Source organism: Trachymyrmex septentrionalis, unplaced genomic scaffold (assembly GCF_001594115.1).
Source record: "Trachymyrmex septentrionalis isolate Tsep2-gDNA-1 unplaced genomic scaffold, Tsep1.0 scaffold42, whole genome shotgun sequence".
In the NCBI taxonomy this organism is placed as follows: Eukaryota; Metazoa; Arthropoda; class Insecta; order Hymenoptera; family Formicidae; genus Trachymyrmex; species Trachymyrmex septentrionalis.
The window spans coordinates 64,945-85,329 of NW_017305590.1; the positions used below are offsets into that span (position 1 = coordinate 64,945).

Here is a 20,385-nt window from a genome sequence, read left to right on the forward strand (position 1 = left end):
TTGTAATTTTATATTTATTAAAATGTATTACATACCATGATAATTATAAACGTATTATACATATCATATATGTATAATTGTTACTAATTTTATTATATTATAATATTTGAATTATATTCATATTATGTATTTCTAATTATTAACAGCTTTGTATTTTTCGAATATTCTAATATAAGTTTTTCAGTGGTTTCTCTTATTTATGAAGCAAAGCATATTACATAAGATATGTCGAGTCTGTAGACGTAAAATGTTCATAAACTTTGTTAATTTTGTTATTTATATCAATTATGTAGATTAATTTTAATCTTGGTTTAATTTACTCTTTATTCTTTCCTAATTTTAGTTAAAAAAAATAACAAAAAATTACTTAAAATTAAAATTAATCTACATTAATAGACGTTTATTTCTAATTATTAATAAATTAATTTAAATCGGATTTTACTTTATTTTTTTATCTTTTCTAAGAATTAGAAAAAGATAAAGAATAAATTAACTTAAAACTAAAGTTAATCTACGTCGGTAAAAAAATGGTTCAGAAATAACGGACATCACATTTCATTTTCAATGTTTTCTTTCCATGATGGGCCCTGATGATACCATTATATTTCCGTGAACTACGTACGCTACTTCGAATCGCTTGATACTACTTTTGCGCGTGCGCAAAAAAAAATGCGTCCTCGTTTGCAACAACAGAGCCGCGCTGGCGTATTTACAAGGCTGCGGCCGTCGCGCCGCGGGCAGTTTGACGATCCTGCCGTAGTGGCGCGGTGGTCGGTCCGCATACCGCGCATTCCGGCGTAATGCCCGAGCGCACGCGGGTGAGGGTGGGGGCGTAAGGCGGGTAGAGGCGCGGGTGAAAGAGGGCTAGAGTGGGGAGGGATGAGGACGAATAGCCGAGGCTGCTTGTCGTGTCAAACGGGCCGTGCCGCGCGCGCGCATCCACCCGCCCGCATACCATTAGATTTTCGTGGTTTTCAATGGGTACGCGTAACCGGCCGCAGCACAACGCGCGGACGACGTGAAGTGCCGTACGATCCCAACATCGCGTTCATCCAGGTGTCAGAGAGCGCGCGGTGACGGCGGACTCGGAACTCCGGTGAGGCAAGAACTGTCGCCGCGTGAAACTTGCGTATTTTTCGCAGGTGCGGCGCACAGTCGCGGGACTACGCGGAGCGTACGTCGGGGAGCGACGAACCACGGGTGAGTAAAAAAAAAAAAAGATCTAATACGCACACGCGTGTAACGGCGTGCGTGCGCCCGCGCGCGCAATGCGAATGCCCGCACGGACTGTCAAAATAAAAGCGACGCGGCGGGAATAAACGACGTGCCGGCGCACGTCTTCTCCGAGGAATTTTCCGCGCGTTTACGCGTCGTCATTCTCTTTCCTCCTCGCCCTCGCTCTCTTTCTTTCTCTCTCTCGCGCGCGCTTGTTTTCTCCTCTTTTTTTTTACTCCTCCCTTTTTCTCGTCTCTTTTTGCATTCTTCTACGCTACGCCGCATTCCTCTATTGATTCCCCGCGAACGTCGAGAGACGCGCCGCGCGGCGGTGGCGCCGACGTCGACGATCGGAGTAGCGCGCCCGACCCGTCATCGTCGTCGTCGTCGTCGACGGTTTTTATTTCGCGAACTTTGAACCATCGGCGATTCGAAGGTTCGAAAAAAAACCGCCTTGTACATTTGCGGGGTGATTGGCCGTTTCCGAGAGAGAGAGAGAGAGAGAGAGAGAGAGAGAGAGAGAGAGAAAGAGAGAGGGGGAGGGGGAGAAAGACATACATACATCGAAAATTCTCACCGTCGCATTTGCTGAAAGCCAAAGGAATTTCGCAGGTATACGATTTCCACTACAATGGGCGAATTCGTTTTTACGAAATCGTTCTGAAAAAGTCAATCGAGGACGACACTTTCAAAGAGTGTTGTGTCAGAAAAATTCATTGCGTTTATCGCGATAATTTTCTGCAAATCCAAGTGTGTAATCATACTAGTAATAAGTACCTTTATATATGACTGTGATTTAGTTTCCCGTAAGGATAATGCGATACTGCAAAAATGGATTTATACATTCAAACGTGTCCATTAAATCACATTAAGGTACTTATTATTATAGTAGGTATTATTATAGTATTATTACAGTACATTTCAATTTGCAGAGTATATATATATATATAGATCCCAGTTTTACAAATATAACATTAACTTTAAACTTACGGTTTGACTTATTAATCTTTTCCTAATTCTAAGAATTTTTTTCTTAGAGTAAACAGTAAGTTTTTTAATTCTTAGAATTAGAAGAAAAATAAATAGTAAGTCTTGTGTGCGTTTCTACATATATATATACCAATGTAGGTTGACTTTAATCTCGATCTAAATTATCCTTTACTCTTTTTTAATTCTTAAAACTAGAAAAAGCTGAAGAGTTAATTGAGTCGAGATTAAATTGGTAGAAACGGGCATAATCGTAATCTACATTATTTACAATTCGTGCTTCATCGTTTGCAATTTTACATACGAATCACATAAATTGGCTGATTCTTACACAGACAGAAAAATGTACTAAATTTTAATAACTAATTATTTAGATAGTACTATAATATAATATTTATTTATAGAAAATAAATATTTACTAAATAATGATAAAAAGTCATAATTAAATCAATTTAATGGTTCTTGTATCAAATAAATATATGTTTACATTTAGTAAATATTTAATTGGTATTTAAACAAATACTTATTAAATAATAAGTAAGAAATAATGCCTATACCGGTCGAAACTGGATTTTATTGTTAGTACTTTAAATAATTCCATGTGAATTTATATACCACATTTGTAGTCTCTTGTGCACTGAAATATTATACTTATTGAAATTTAGTATAATATATTTTTCTCTCAATGCAATGGTTTGCTCTCTTTTTTATGTTATTAATTTTATGTTATTAAATCGTTGCGCTTATAATAGAACTGCATGGATGACGGACAATAAATGCGAACTCAACGAATCTGCTTATTCGTGCTATTTGCGAATATCATATGATTAACGAATTCGCGAGTTATGTAGTCTGGTGCTGGCTTAAGAGAAACGAGAGAAACTCAGCGCGAAATACCCTCACGTGTCCTCTATACGTATCATGAAATTCGAATTCCATGGCGTTATGGAGATTGAGTGCGAAATATTGGCATTTTTTTAAATAGTGTTTAAAGAACGATGGTTGAAATTCCGCCGCGGAATTCTATTCGGCCCTTTGTCGGGACTGGTATGATTTTTGGATGCGCGATTTTTGCGAATGCTAGAATGACTACATATTGCACAATTTATTTATCGCATTCACGACACCTTTCTGTATCTTCTTACTGTTTTACTATCATCTTTTTAATTTTATCTCTCTAATATCCATTTATACTAATGTAGATTAATTTTTATCTCGGTTTAACTTATCTGTCTTTAATTCTTAAAATTAGAAGAAAATAAAAAGTGAGTTAAACCAAGATTAAAGTTAATCTACTTATTAGTAAAAATAAACATTGCGCTTTTTGCAAGTGCACAAAATTTAAAAATTTAGAAACTAGACGTGGAAGAATTGATGAGAGATTGAATCTGCGAAATTTTAATTGGAGATAAATGTTTCTTGACTATCTTCCTACCGAGTGTTTTAGAAGAAAACTCGTGAAATCGGATCAGATATTTAAATAATTTATTTTTCTTATTTTTAGTAACACTTGAAATAAGATATATTATATTCTATTTTTTTATTCTTCCTGAAATTGTGATTTTTGCAAGAATATAAAATTTGAAAATTTAGAAAGATTAGAAAATTAATATTAAATGATTCATGAAAAGTTAAATTTATAGAATCACCGGAGTTTGTTTTTTTTTTCAAATGAAAGTAAACGTCTTTTTGAATTTGTGATTTTTGCAAGTATTTGCACACAAAATTTGGAAATTAGAAAGTGCACCAGATCATATTTATATGAGATTAAATCTACGAGAGTACCGGGCTTTGTTCTCTTCCAAACGAAGGTAGATGTTTCTTGGCTACCTTCTCCTGTGAATGTTTTAGTAGAAAGTTTATCATGAAGGCGTATCGATATTTAATTAACTTCTTTGCTTTACTTTTAATAATATCTGGAATAAAATATATATTTGTTTGCTATTATTCTTTCTTCTTTCCTGAAATTGCGACTTTCGTAAATGTTCAAGATTTGGAAATTTAGAAAGCGTAGACGTGTTGATATTTATGACATTAAATCTCGGCGGAAATATTGTACATCGGACTTTGTTCTGTTCTTAACCAAGATAAAAAAGAATGTTCTTGCCTACCTTCTTTTGCGAATGAAATATAATCTGATCTGATAAGTTTTAATGGAAAACTCTTCATGAAATCACATCAGAGATACAATATTTAAATAATTTTTTTTTATTTCTAATAACATTTGGAATAAACATTTGCTTTTATTATCTATTCTTTCCTCTTTCCCACTCTTTTCTAAAACCTATTTTCGCAAGTACACAAAATTTAGAAATTTAGAAAGTGCAGCAAATATGATGACATTTATGAAAGATTAAATATGCGAAAGCATTGGACTTTGTCCCTCTAAATAAATGTGGATATTTTTTGGCTATCTTCCTGTTGAGTTTTTTGAGCAAAAAATTTCTTATGAAATATAAGACGTATTTAATTTTCTTTTCTTTTTTTTTAATTTTAAATAATTAATCTCTTTATTTCGTTTTTGGAATACAATAAATTATAATATTTCTTCACGCAAAAGCATTTTTATTTCGCCTTCATATTTTCGCCTCGCATATTTTTAACGTTTCTACATTTCGGTAGAAATGCAACGTCCGTATTATGGCGAATAGAAGAGAGACGATTAACTCGCTTGACGTTTCGTTCGCGCGTTGGCGCGTAAAAATTCCGAGGAACGCGCTCGCGTTTGGAATTCCATCGGGTTCATCGAACTTTTCTCAAGTGCCGATCTTTGTTTAGGGAAAACGTTGTTGCAACACAGGTGGAATCAAACAAATCTTTGTTCTTGAAATTTTCTTTATTAGCACGCTTTCGCACATTCCGTTCATTTCTGAAATTTTATCGTGCTTTTTATGCCATTCCGTCTGAATTCTTGTGATTCTTACGATTCACGCTGTCACATATGTACTGCGATGTTATTGTTTTTCTTGAATGACAGTCGATTTCAGTCACTTCGCGGATGTATAAGTATAAATCTATACGACACATCGCATCACTTTGTCATTGGACATTTTCCCTATTTTTCCAGGAAGTCGACCGTAAAGCATCACGTATTTATTATTCAATTCCTTTCTACTTTTTTTTTTGCGATAAAATGCATTTATATAAATTGTATAAAAATTGATTTCACGTTTTATTATATTGACGTATTTTATTAAAATGAGGTTAAATGTGGGCAAAATCAGAGAGACAGCTGAGACGAGAAATTTGAATATTCAAGTAAACTTTATATAATTTTCATTCGAATTGATGTTTTTTTTTTTTTATAAATTCGTCAACGAGAACGTTCGACAAGAAATCTTCGGCGGTTTCGAGCTCTCGCGTTCTCGAGCAGTCGCGTGTAAATCGCCCGCATACCACGTGCTATTCAGTGCGTATATATGTATATGTTTGTGAATATACAGGGTGTACGAATTATTCGACGGATGGAAATCACTTATTTTTTGGACGACAACTTTCTCAGGAGTTTCTCCAGATGGAAACTTAATTTATGGTTTTTAATATTCTGACAATTAAATCTTTATTATGTATCATGTAAATTTTTTTTAGAAACTTTATGTACATTAACGTTACAATAGAAAAATATCCTACTGTTAAAAGAAGTGATTGCTCAGCTTAATTTTTCTTTTAAATTTTAAGTAACGTTATCTTTAAGAATATTTTCTTGATAATTTAGTCTTAAAATATATTTATTACAACAAATTTTTAAAAAAACTTATCATGTACTCAAAACCAAAATTTATTTTCTTTTGAAGAATATTTTATAAAATTTTACCGAACAAGTAGGTTATATAGTATACAAATCAAATTGATTTTAATTTAATAATTTTTATTGAAGAATTAAACGTGAATTTAGAGAGAAAGAGAGAGAATAGATTTTTAAATTTGATGATTGTGATGAACTGATTGATTTGTGGATACATAAATTTTTAGGGTATTAAACAAGTAGAACAAATGTTAGTCATTTACTTTAACAAAAGGTCCTTTGATTAAAAAATTTTAGCTTATGCATAATCCGAAAATTATTTTAAATTTTTTAAATGCATTATTTGAAAATTGTATTGTATATTATATATCAAATTAATTATTCTGATATTAATAACATCAGCTTATAATAACGTTTTAACTTGGCTTCGGGAGTGTTTTTTTTTTATGAAGACAACAACTTCAGAACACCCTATACATATTCGATTGAATCTGATTTGGTTAAGATAATACGTGAGAATCTGTCGATCGAGGAGTTAGATCGGCGTGCGTGACGTTAGTCAAAGGTGCAAAGATTCACCGTTCTTTTTATAGATCACACATCATTAATTTAACGCTGTCGATAATCGAATTGAACATGTTCTAAATTTCCGTTGTAAGCGGAAGCTTTGAGCTATATAAAAATTCAAATTTGTTTAAAATTAAACGTCTAAAGCATTTAATCAGTTCCAATCTATTTGACTCTATTAAGATTTATTGTCTGCATCTTTCAAAATTTTATATTTTTTAAAATATTTCTGATTGGATTATAATTTATCTCATTCATAATTTTTATATAAATTACAAGATAGTTCATAATAAAAGAGAAATGAAAAATAATATAAATATAAAGATTCTTGTTGTTCTTTTATTTGCCAAAACATGACTGCAATTAAAAAAAATTGAACAAAATTGAATGTATTTAAAATTGATTGAAATAGCAGAAGCTTATTCGTCGTTTTGTTAAAAATCGTTAAAAATTTAATCCGTAAAAAGATAAGGCACGTATTATACAAGGTATTACACAATTGTTCGGAATGGATTCCGATCGGAATTATTCCATTTTCCTCAGGAAACATAATAGAAGTCTAGGGAATAATTGAACAATTCCAATTGGAATTCATTCCGAATAATTTCATAATACGTGCTCAGATTCGTTCTCGAATCGAATGGAATTGTGTCGGAATTGAGAAAGGGAGCTAAGTAAAAATATTTGTAAGTGGATTACAGTTGAATTTCACGTATACGACGTGTGTTGAAAGGGTTACGCCTCCGAATTCCGACGCTTTTACAGCGATTTGTATTTACAAACGCTCGTCATTTCTCGCACAATGATGTAGCATTTATGCGCAATGACTCTCTCGTTCGCGATACACTTTATTCGGGCCGTCCTTTCGTTTAAATAGCACGCCGACTGACGACGGCCGTTATGATTCATAAAACGTTTACACTGCGCACCACTCGCGTAAAATTAAGAGGAAGAGGCACGGCCGAGAAACGGCACGCCTTTGTAAACTAGATTCATCCTTTCAATCTTATCTCGTCTCTTTATCACTCAAGAAACTCGACAAACATAACGCGGATATCGAGCGGTATCTTCTCAGTCGAAAGATTTTCTTCAAAAAAATAAACTCGAAGAGTTTTAAAAATGATAATTTAAATTAATTAAAGCAACTTAAATTTATGAAAATTTAGACATATGTAACACATATATAGGTATAATAATTGTGACAATTAACAATAATCTAACGAAATAATAATTGGAGTTGTTAAGAAAAATTTAATAATATAAAGCATAATTAAAGTTGTAATGTCTAATCTTGTAATCTGGGAATTAAGATCGTAAGTTGTGTTTTCAATTATCTATTTATTTTATAATTTCAGTTTTGAGGAAATTGAATATTTTTATTCTTAATGAAGAATTAAAAACAGTTGAATTAATTAAAGGAGAAATGATGCGAAGTAAGATGATTTTATCGACTCATGCGAACATTTACGTTTCTTTAAAGAGAACGAAGAAAAAGCCAAAATACCGGAAAGAGCAAATCGCGCGGTAGGAAGATGGATAAAAGGTTGTTTATATTGTTATGATGAAATCGTGATGTCGACTGTACGGTAGTGTTGCGAGAAGCAGGAAAAGCACGCGAGGAGGATGAGAAGGAATAAGAGAAGTCGCGATTAAGATAGCAATGGCTTTAAACCAGCTACGAACCTTCCTTTTCATTTTTAAAATCGAAAATATCGTCCCTCTTACTCTTCGTCAAATATTAAAGCGCAAGATGAAAACAATCCCATCAGACTTTCTTTTTTCTTTTAGAAAAAAATCTTTAATATTAGAGAAGATTCATAAAAAGTAGAAATTAACTAATCGTTATTAAAAATATGAAATTGAACAATATTTTTAAATTCAAGACTTAATAAAAAAATTATAAAAAATTTTCATGGGAGGAGACTATAATGTTACATATTTTATAAGATATTTGTGAAATATGTTTGAGCAAACTGTTTTCGGACTTTACATGGGTTTTCTTTACGTTACATTTGCAAATTTGGATTATTTTTATTACAAAAATCTATTTATTGTATTCATTCTTTTTTTATATCATTTTGGTTTCTTGGAATTAATTAATGCCTTTTAATTAACATGGATCTTATAGACATCAATAAGTAAAGTGTTTTACAGACGTTAAATGTATCTTAACATTAATTAACACACATTTCGAATTCGGTTGTTCTACTTGCTATTTATTGATTTCTTTTGTTTTGTCTATCGATAGAAGAAGTTCAATCATCACACTGAGAAAAAAATAGCCTACATTTAAACAAATATTTATTTGAATGCTTTGATACTGCCAACTAAACATTTACTTACAATAGATAAATATTTACTTAACAAAAAGAAGTAATTGTTAAATCAAATTAATGTTTTTTGTACGAAATAAAGATATTTTTATATTTAATAAATATTTAATTGGTACGTGCTATTCAAATAAATATTTATTGAAACTTAGGATATTTTTTTTCAGTGCATATCTGATTATCATGTACCTTCACGTAGATCTTGCTTAATATTTTAGTTAACGTGTGTTATATTATAAAGTATATTATAGTAGAAACAAATCATCAATTACATTGAATAGTATCTCTAAATTCAAGGCATTTAACAAAAAAATTGTAATTTTATTGTATATAAAAATTGTGATTATATTTGCTTGAAAGGTTACTATATTTGTGTGTGTATGTTGTGTATATGTGTTGTGTTGTTTGTGTGTGTGCAAAATGTTTGACCAAGATTTGTTAATGTATTTTTCTAGATATCGAACATATTTTAAAACATTGATTCTTCATCAAACACCTTCTTTCCAAATTGTGTCAAAAGTTGTATCTATATTGATGGAAAAAGTTTTATCTAATATAATTATCACGTAAACTTTATTTGATGTGTTCTATTTCTTGTGTATCGTAATAGAATGTCAATATGGTTAAATGATAAATAATGATAGCTTCGATAACGTTATCTTTTGACGTTAAATGTATTATACATTAATATTATTCATTGTTAATCAATAAATTACATACTTGAAAGTTTATTTCATTGTTTTGGAATTTTTTTTAGATTTTAATGTACAAGTTTCAATTACTGTAACTTGAGAAGAACGTGATGATTGTACAATTTTTCAATTTTTGTAACTTGAGAGGAATGTGAGAACTATCAGAAGAAATGGATATGAAACACAATTAAATAATTTTTTTTCTTATAACAATTTTCTTGGTTGACGAGTTTTCTCAGTTATTAGACTAGCAATTGATGTAGCAATAAGTTATCATCTTAATGATTATCTGAATCTTGTGACTGTATTTAAATTATTTCCGTATATTTTGTAGCAGTTAAAATTCTTAATTAAAATTCTACGTAATTATGTACATAATTTAAATATCATTAAATTTAATACAAAAACTACTAAAGCTACTAATCGTTTATAATTTGAAAATTATTAATGCCTACTATATTTTTTTTAACAAGGGAGAATCGATTTTAAATTCCACCGACAATAAGTGACTGAAAATTACAGCGATAATTGTAATTAAAGTTTATTAAAGCCGATTATCAATCGGTGTTAACGTGCGATATGAACGCGAACGTGTCGATTCCATTGCTAGATACATCGCGCGAGAAGAAGTTCCGCGAGAGGAGTGCCGCGGGGGTGGGGATCCTCCCACGAGAGGGGGGGAGGTGCCGACGGTGAGGGGGTCCGCATTCCACAGTCAATGTCACGTTTTTTAATCCCCGTTTTACTTTATTTGTGCCGCCTTCGGCCGCGAGGAAGGCCCAAACAGTTAAAGTTCGACTTTTGTCCCTGTACAGAACGCCTGAATTTGCAACGCAGACGGGCTAGGGTTGACGTATCCTTGTCAGAAAAACGACAACGAGGAAGAGGACATCTTCTGTGGAAAGAAAATTTGAGGATCCACGAAGTATATTGTGAGGGTGCGCGCGAATTTCGCGCGAGGGTGGCACGCGAGGGAAGGAGAATAGAGAAAAAAGAGAAGACAAGTTCGAACGGACGGAACGAACGAAAGAAGAGATGTCTGCCGTCGAGAGTGCCTTGGACGTCCTTTCCAGAGCAGCGACAATGATGCAAGGTCAGTTTATGCCTCTTGAAATTTTATTTTGCACAGAAAAACCAGTTTGGCTACCTAAAAAAATAGGTTTAACCAAATGTTTTGATTAATATAACCAAACGTAATTTTATTCTTACAAAAATTTAGTATCATCAAACAGTAAAATCGTAAGGATTATGTTATATTAATTAAAATATCTAGTTAAATCTATTTTAGGTAGCTATTACAAAAATTTCATTTTTGGTATTACCAAACTTTTTTCTTTTTGCGGATTTTGACTCTCTCGATAATAAGAGGAATGATAGTATAAAGTTCCAAGAAAACTTGATTTAAAAAAATCACACGTTAAACAATTATTGTCCTCTAAAATTTTGCAGTAGTTTTAGGTATTGATATACCAATTATTTAAGTATTCTGAAAGGTAAATGATTAATTACTTTAAGTGTTAAAAGTACAATAGTGATTAAAATAAATAGTTAATCACTTAAATTTCTGTAAAGATAATGTTTTTCTTATCGTTATAACACATACAAAAATATAGTTCCCTCCTCTCTCATCTTATAGTTCATCGAATAATGAGATCATTGACGATTTCGTAAGCAATTATTTATGTTATTGTACATCATCTGCTCAAAACATTAGAAATTCAGAGATTTTATTATTTCCTGATGACTATCTAAAAAACGAGATGTTTAATGAGAAAAAATACAATATATTGTAGTATTTTCGAACACATAAAGCCTATTCTATAATGTACTTTCCTGCTTTTTGCTTTTTATCTCTTACTTTTTCCCTTTGCAATCGTTTTATCGACAATTGTATTGCTTGCTACGTATTTCTTTCGAAGTTCGTTAACTTTTATGTGGGCGACATAAAATAAAAAACCGGATAAGAAGCAAAAAGACAAGATGTAAAAAATAGTAAAAAGCAAAAAACAGAAAACAAAAAGCACATTGTAGAACTTAAATTTTCGGACAGTAGTAGAAACAAAAAGCATTTTTTTGAATGAACCGTTTCAATTGGACTCGTTCTACCGTATCATCATTCACAGAAATTTTTTCACGCCTTTTTCGTGCCTTTTCTGTGCCTCACTTATTCAATTTTGCTTTGATCTTTCTCGGGGACTCATTTCTTCTACTTTACCGTCAATTACTCATCCGGAAAATATTCATGTTTGATGGGAATGGGATATAAAGACATAACTTGACAATGAAATGCAACGCGATCAAATTCTCATGGAATGCACAGACCTCAGAAACGACGACAAAACTACTCGACATGCCGTCGGCATTCCTCGCATAATTTGTTCAATAGTCATTCTATATTTCACGCGCGTGCACGACGATATTAACGAAGGCTCGTTCGTATGCAAGTTGGATCGCCGTGGGTATCGCTATTATTATCGCGGGCGCCGAGTTATAATGCAACGTGCTATTACCTGACATAAATTCGCGATCGTAACACACTGTCACAAGCCGCGCAATCGTTTTTACATGGAATCGATCGTGCGATCGCGGGTGAGCAATCGCATTCTTTGCTTTGTATTCAGCTGTCCGCTTTACGAAATCCTCTTAGCAAAATGACCCGAACATTCTGCGCGGAATGGTGAAATTAGGAGCGCAGGCGAATACGAGTTTCAATACAATATATTTTTATTGAGTAATTAAATTAATTATCATTTTAAATTATTGACTAATCATATAATATCGACAAGAAGAATAGTATATTCTTAATACGAAATGTCATTTTGTCAACAAGTGTTATTTTCATCGTTTTTCTTTCATAACTTTAAAAAAAAAATTGTATAATTGTAAAATAATTTTATATTCATAGATTTTTAAAAATAATTCCTTAAGTTAAAAAAAGGTAAAAAGAAGGGGAGTCAGCGCGATACTTAGTGTTAAAAATGAAAAAAAAAAAAACATTTTAATCATTTACTTCATTCGCAAAGTACAACAGACACTCTTTAACTTGTGATGATTTTTTATGAAATTAAATAAGTTCACTTTTGATAATTGTAGAGTAATGTTTACTTAACTCATTTATGATAATAATTTGAAAATTATGTTTTCCAAGCTATGTCACTTATGGAGTAAGGGAGTGACAATTAAAATATTATATCTCAATTATATGTATAAATTATGTGTCTTTATGTAATTATCATAATTATATAAATACATATAATTTATATACAATATATAATATTTTAAATATTATATAAATATAATTTATATAATATTTTTTGTTATTCTCTCCAATTTGAGATAACATCGATATGTCTTTGAAATTAAAAGAGCATTATAATTTGATTTGATTGTACTTAATTAAAAATAAGATAATCTCTTATTTATTCGTCATAGGACGTATTCAACTGAATTCTAGTTGACTTAAGAACGCAATACTTGCAAGTGTCATGATTCCGCATAGGTGCCGTTTATAGTTTCAATTCCACGTATTTACAGATTGAATACACGTGTTCAGCTCGATGCGAATCGCGCGCGAATGCATTTGCTGATCTCGAATTTTTTATATTCTTCAGCGGAGCGAAGAAACGTCTTTCGTTTAGACCGCTATGTTTTATCAGGAAGTTAGAGTGTGCCATGACTACTTAACCCTCTATTGCATATACATATTTTATACGGTTCGTATTCTGTTTCTTGAATAATGAATGCAGAATGATGCAAATGATGTAAATCTGAACGTACACGAACAAACGAGCATTAAATTACGATCGGTATAACATCGCAAGTTATATTTAATGCAATTACAAAATCAGTATATGTATAAATAATATTACTACAAAATATGTAAATAAGAATTATTATTAATGCCTCCATTAAATTTAATATTTCACGATTGCATTATCTTGACTTACGAATTTTGAAAATATCTTATATATATACTTTTTTCTGATAGAATTTTATGCACAATGATATCCTGTAAAAAGATCAGAATTGCAGGGAAAAATTATATGTATAAAGGAAGATAGCGCCTGTTTCCCTTTTTTCCCCTTTTTTTTTTATTCGAATCAATGAAACTCGATGCATGATACGCGTGATCATATGTGGATATCGAAAGGGTTAAAATAAACACACGCTATCAACCATTCGACGCATTCGCGCGTGCATCGCATCGATGCGTCGGTTGTATCGCGCATATACAGGGTCGTGCAAAATTATCGCACGTCTCTCTTTCGAGTCGAAAATTAGTTTAATTTTAAATCCAATCGATGTATTATAGAAATTAAAACAAGACTCAAACTAATTTAATTTTAAATCCAGTCAATGTAATTTTTTATCTTTAAAAATTAGAGAAAGGGAATTCAAGAGAATTGTCGACTATTAAAATTGGCCCTCAGTTTAACGGCTTTTACTTTTCGTCGTATTTTTATCACTTAATAACATCTGCAACGTGTAAATTTCTTAGAATGTTTTTCTTCATTGATTTTCTTGAAACAATCCATATATGGACTACGTTCAGTTTGCTGTTCGCTCTTTTATCCTCGGAATTCTTTTATCCTTGTTTATTAAATGTTTAAAGGACAAATCATGCTGATAAGCTTGTGAGCACCAAATGGAACGCATCCAGTATATATGCAACTTTTAAAAAAACTGCGAATATACGCGTGTTTTTTAGTTTGACTTGGCTTAGAGTGTTTCGTTAAAAGAAAGAAATATATCAAGCGCGTTAAGTTCATTTTATCGGGTCCTAAGTGATCAAAGGACATATACATATATGCGAACTTTTGGCTGGTATTCATAGTCAGATATTATATTATATTTAAAACCGTCTTAAGTACAGTCTTAAGATGTCAATCAGAGGGCTGCATTAGCGACTTAAGACATTACTTAAGGCGGTCTTAAAATAAGAACCGACTATGAATACCGGCCATAATTAGTTTTTATATTTAAGACAGTTCTTAAGATATCACAGTCTTGAGATATCATAAGGCCGGTATTCATGATCGATTCTTATGGGCTTTCTACAATAAGCTATTACCTAAGTTTTAAGTCTTAAGTTGTAAGAAATTAACTAATCGCAATGGAACGTGAGAAGAATAATCGGTCTTGTTTCTCGCAGCTTGAGACTTAAAGCTTAGGTAATGACTTATTGTAGGAAGCCCATTATATTTGAAACTGTCTTAAGTATAGACTAAGGACAGTATTCCTAGTTTATTCTTATGTTAAGATCATCTTAAGTATTGTTTTAAGATGCTATTGTAACATAGCCTTCTGATTGGCTTATAACATCTTAAGACTATACTTATGCCATAAGCCAATCAGAAGGCTGTATTAGCATCTTAAGACGATCTTAATATAAGAATGAACTAGGCATACTGTCCTTAGTCTCTGCACACCCAGTATACCGTGTCTACCTGGCAAAAAGGGAAAGAGAGAAAGAGATAGAGAGAGGGAGAGGTCGAGAGAAAGAGAAAGCGAGAAAAGAGGCGAGTTGGCTTCCAGCCGAGCGCGCGCGCTTATAGTACCTTATAAATACACGCTTAATTCTCGTCGTATCCATGCAGGATATCCGCGGTGTACAACGCTCGCACGGGTGCCAGCATTGCGCGTGTATGCGTGTGTACGTGTAAAAGGCAACCTCTTTTGATCCCACGTGTTGCACGGGGGAGAAGGGTGGCGGCGGACGGCGGAGTCGAAGCGACGGATGAATGAATGAATCTTAAGACAGTCGTGAGTGGCGCATTCACGAAACCGCGAGTGCGTCTTTGAGGGACGAGCTTTTTTATTTTTATTTTTTTTTTTAGTGAACCTCGCGGCTTCTCTCCTCGCGTCGTCGCCATTTTCATCCTTGTTGCCGTCGTTCCTCCGCATTGTGCGCACTTCGCAATTGCGCTAAATGACCGTTTCGTTATAAGTGTCCGGACGTTTTTGCGTGCCGCTTAATTTGTTTTCCACATCCTCGTTTGTCGCAATTTTCCTTTTTTTGCCTTCGATTCCCTTTGATTCTTTCGATTCTCCAGTTCCACGGCGATTCTGCAATCTTGATTGTCTGCCTACGATCGGAAGAAACAATAATTGTATCGATTCTCAGAAGTAGCTGTGACACTAAAATAGAAAAATGCCCGGATAATAGAAAAAAATTTTGAAAGAAAGAAGGGAGATTACACAGTTCTTTCTCTACAGGAACGAATTTTCACGAGAATGAGATTTTGAATGGAATTAACGCGCAGATTCTTCATTTCGAGGATGAAAATAATGAAGTGTATCGAAAGTTACATCCAAGAATAATTTTTGTTAACTATTTAGTGATTATTTAAGTATTATATTGCCGGTCAAACGATGGGCGCATATATCGTTTGCGAAACTTCGATCGAGATTTGTGCGAGAATCGCAATGCATCGCTAACTGTGATTTGTTTGTGTGTGAGAAACTTTATAGAACAAGGAACGCTTAGTTCAAGCAGCTTTTAATTACAGATAATCGCATTATCAATGAAGATAACTTGTTTTATCAGAAATATCGCCAATTGAATTTTTTTTAACTCTGTTTACGCACCTTCGTCATCTTTTGTTTCAATTGTGCGCGTTATTACGTTGGATATTTTAATCGAAAACTATACATACATCGTTGTAAAAATTAGTCTAAATTGTGCTGTAATATTACTGAAGGTGAAGAACGTGTGGTAGACTGAACTCTCGCAGAAAAAAAATATAGTGCGTGTAGGAATGAATTAAATTTTCGCCTTACTCAGGTATTCTGTACCTATCTCGTAAAAGAGTACGATCTCGCAGTTTAACTTGGCCATTAATGCTCCCAAGACCAATAAAATGGAGCTTCCATGCAAGAGGAGGCATCTCTGGCAGCCGTGGCTTAATGTCGATAGCCTTCGACTGCCTTGCAAACCGGAAGGTATGTCATTTTGTAAAGCGCGGTGAAAAAACTAAATGGGTGGAGCCAAATAGACTTAGAATGAATAAAAAACGAATAATAAAAGCTTATTATAAAAAAAATTTTAATTTTAAATCTAAAATTAAAATTTCTTAGTGAAAACAAATTACATGTTTTTTTTTTGCGTCGTTAATCGAATTTGTTTGACAGAAATTGAATAGTATGATATACAGCGATATTTCAAAATGTATATGCCTAGTTTACAGTCGATTTTTGTTGACGCAAGATGTAAATTAACTTGAGTAGTTTTCGAGGAAAGGAGAGTAGTTTTTGAAAGGAATGCCATTTGTTCCAGAATGAAATAGATACTTTAGGCATGCTAAGATTCTGTATATATGTTACATTCCAGAAATATAACAGTAATACAAATATTTTCAACTTAAAATTTTTGGAATTTTTCGTCGATAAAATCGGTTAAAATTTTTTGTTGAAATCTATTCACCAAAATGTAAATACATATATCTTATTACTATTTGACTTGGTATCTAATGGCATATTTACTGAGAGAGAGAGAGAGAGAGAGAGAGAAATATTTTGTATTTGTGGTATTTGGTATTTGTGCTATGATTGCATGGTAAAATAATTATAATTAGGAACTCCATTTTTATAGTTATTACTGGTTTAATGTTGGTAATAATAATTATTTTAATGCTTTTACTAAATAATAATATAATTGATACTGAAAATGACTATAAATTATGGTAATTGCAATAATTTTTTTCTCTCAGTGTATTATATTGAAATTATAGACTTATTCACGTCTTTCATCTTACATTGGTCAATTTAAAAATTAAAATATTGAAATAAGGCAATTGCAGCAATTTCCGTCGACATTTTCTCTAAACAAGAATTCTCGCAAATTAATTCCAAATATTTTAAGATGAAAATTTTGATAATAATTGCCGTCGCACATCACATCTTTCGAAATTGCTTTAAGATTCGCAAATTTACGCAAATAATTTTATGGCACGATCCCACTTGGGATTCGACTTTTTAGTTTTCTATTTTAGTGTTCGATTTTGCGATTGATAATTACAGGATAATGCAAAAAAAATAATAAAGTATTATTGACAAAATATTCTGCGTTATAAATTATATAATTAAAGATATATGTCGAACGCCAAGTGATGTTGTAAGAGTGCTTTGTTCCTTTCGTCAAATTTTATTTTATGGACTAAAAAAGACTTTCGGCTTTCCTGATTTATCTGCTGGATAGCTTCAGCAGCGGAAATGTCGAATCGCCCTATGATTTGGAGTCATAAAGGGACGAGACTCATGTGCGCGTTCGTTAATTATCAGCGGCATATATCGAGAAGTTAACTGACTCTCGAGGCAACCCTCCCGTCCCGCTTCCGTTCATCTCGACGGTCCATTCATCTTTTCCCTGCGGTACACGTCTCTCTAAACCAGTTTCGCCATCTTGACGATCCTCTCACGGTTATTAGGCACTTCCTGCCCATCCTGAGAACCGAACTTGTTTTTACTCTCTTCCTTCGTCCTTCGTTGTCCTCTTTCTCATCCTCCTTATCTTTTCGCTCTTTCTCAATCGATCGTAAAGGGTTGTCTCGCGTTTGATTGACTTTCCAATTTTAGATATCCCGCTGCACGGAAATAGAGACGACCCTCTCGCGATTTCCGATAGATTTCGATCAATAACTCTGTTCATCATGAAGTGTGATAAATAGATGTAAAAGAGGAATTCTAAATGTACTATATGTGCTGGCTACATTACTAACGAAAGTTGCGGAACATAAACAAAGCTCGGTATATGGTTGATGTATAGCTATCAAACTTGCTACTTCGTCCTTTTCATACGAGCGCTTTTGCTTGTACATTCTCTTGTCCAAACGGACAATACCAGACGAAAATATTTACAGTCAATCTTAGTCGCTTCCTTACGTTCCTCTCTTTACTCTCTACTGAGATCCCCACTTTGTGACTGCCGAATAACAATTGACATTCCTCGCATTCCGTTTTATATATCCAACAATGACAGGGAAAACGTTAGTTTCCTTCGGAAGTTCAATGCGTATATTTCGTGCTTAACTACTCGAAGGCGTAGCTCGTCTCACTACATATGTTAAATTAAAACGAAAAGGTTGGAAGTCCGGAGTAAATCCAACTTAGAACGAAATATTAATAAAGTAAATATTCTCGCTATAGCAAATTGAACGCGATCGGTATAATAAATAATAGTTAATCGAGATGATAAATAAAATCCTTTGTGATCTATCTAGAACAGGCCTGTCCAATTTGAGCTTCGGAATCAAAAGGCAAAGCCATCGATGCAAAAAATTCAATGTGGGTAAGATTGCAGGGATTGTAAAGTATTGTGTTGATACGCATCTGAGTGACGCTTATCAATAAACTTTACAGTCCCTGAAATTTTACATTGTATTCTTTTGCTTCGATGATTTTACGTTTTCACTCCGGAATTGAAATTGGACCTGATCTAGAATATCTATTTGAAGCCGATCGTTTTCCTCATTCAGAATTCCCATCTCAAGGAATAACATCGTTTATAATGATGTCTTCGTATATTGCAGAGGAGAGATCGAAGGTGACGAATCTGCATCGAAAACCAAGTAGCGCTTGGCGTAAGGACCGTAGGAGAGATCCGATTCAGAGCGAAGCGTTGGACATGTCGAGAACGAATAATCACCACAACAGACCGAGCGTGATCGTTCCTCCTACGACGCAAGCTGGTAAGCAGTCGTTAATAATGATTAATCCCTGAAAAGAAAAAAGATATAATTAATATCTTTTTTGATATCGATTAAAATAAAGTGCAAGTTAAAATTTTGACGGAAGACAATTTTTTATTTTACGTGACTGATGACGAAAAATTTCGATCTTGCAAAGTTTGAGTCTCAAACATATGAGAAACTTATATCAAGTTACAAAATTCTATACTGCGGACGAATGAAGATTTAATTTCAATTCGTGCGGAGAAATAAATATAAAGTTTCAATGTTGAAAAAAATGGTAGATTGACATTTCAATTGAATTCATATTTTCTTTAGCAAGTTATTATTTTTATTAATTTTCATTTAACTTTTCAAAAGAATAAAGTAAAGTGATTGTATGTTTATATTAATGACGAAATGAAAATGTAATTACGGAACGATTAAATACTGAATATTTTGAAATCCGAGTTAATATTTGTAGCTGTAAATGGATAGCGAAATATTCGTTCGCTCGAGTTCTAGTATAACGTAAACTAATCGGATTTCAACAATTAAATTTTGCCGTTACATGAAACATTTTGTATAAAAAATAAATTTGCTTACTTTAACTAATCTTACGTCAGAGAGTTTCAAACTATTCGAAATATTTTTACCGATTTGGTTCGACTAATAATGGATATTCCGAGTCGTCGTTGGGCATCTCCTTTAAGTCGCCATTGTCGTCAGGGGTGTCTGTGTAGGGTGTGTTTTATGACAATGCACCGCCTGCTGCACCGGGATGCTGTACAGATGCGAAGTATTTCTCAATGGAAATACAGTTAATCCCCCGATAGCAAACGTGATATTCTTTGCATGTTAACGTTTATTTTCCTAAAACATTCATCATCGTATTAGTTATAAATCAAGTTATAGACGAAATTAATGCTATAATGGATATTCATTTATCATGATAGTAATGTGGTAAATTTATCATTTATAGAAGTTTATTTTTTTATACTAGAAATAATAGTGGTTTTATATATCTGATAGATCATGTAAAATATTATTTAAGTAATTAATTAAAACGTCATTAATATTAAATATAATATTATTATTTTACTATTATTTTAATAATGATATTATATTATATTTCTCTCTCTCTCTCTCTCTCTCTCTCTCTCTCTCTCTCTCTCTCTCTCTCT

General features: G+C 32.8%; 1 protein-coding gene across 3 annotated transcripts in view; it reads left to right on the forward strand.

Moving 5' to 3' along the window:
- The first annotated feature begins 681 nt into the window (after positions 1–681).
- The window catches only part of LOC108751243 (transcription cofactor vestigial-like protein 4), a 21,094-nt gene continuing 1,390 nt past the window's right edge, over positions 682–20,385 (forward strand). Inside the window, exons 1-3 of one of the 3 annotated variants that reach the window (XM_018491323.1) lie at positions 682–981; positions 1,143–1,200; positions 19,064–19,222. In XM_018491323.1, coding sequence (XP_018346825.1) covers positions 880–981; positions 1,143–1,200; positions 19,064–19,222 — 319 coding nt within the window. In that variant the 5' untranslated portion in view covers positions 682–879. Of the gene's footprint in view, positions 1,201–10,351; positions 10,630–16,303; positions 16,479–19,063; positions 19,223–20,385 lie in introns of those variants that run through there. The other 2 variants (XM_018491326.1, XM_018491324.1) reach the window with 2 other exon arrangements.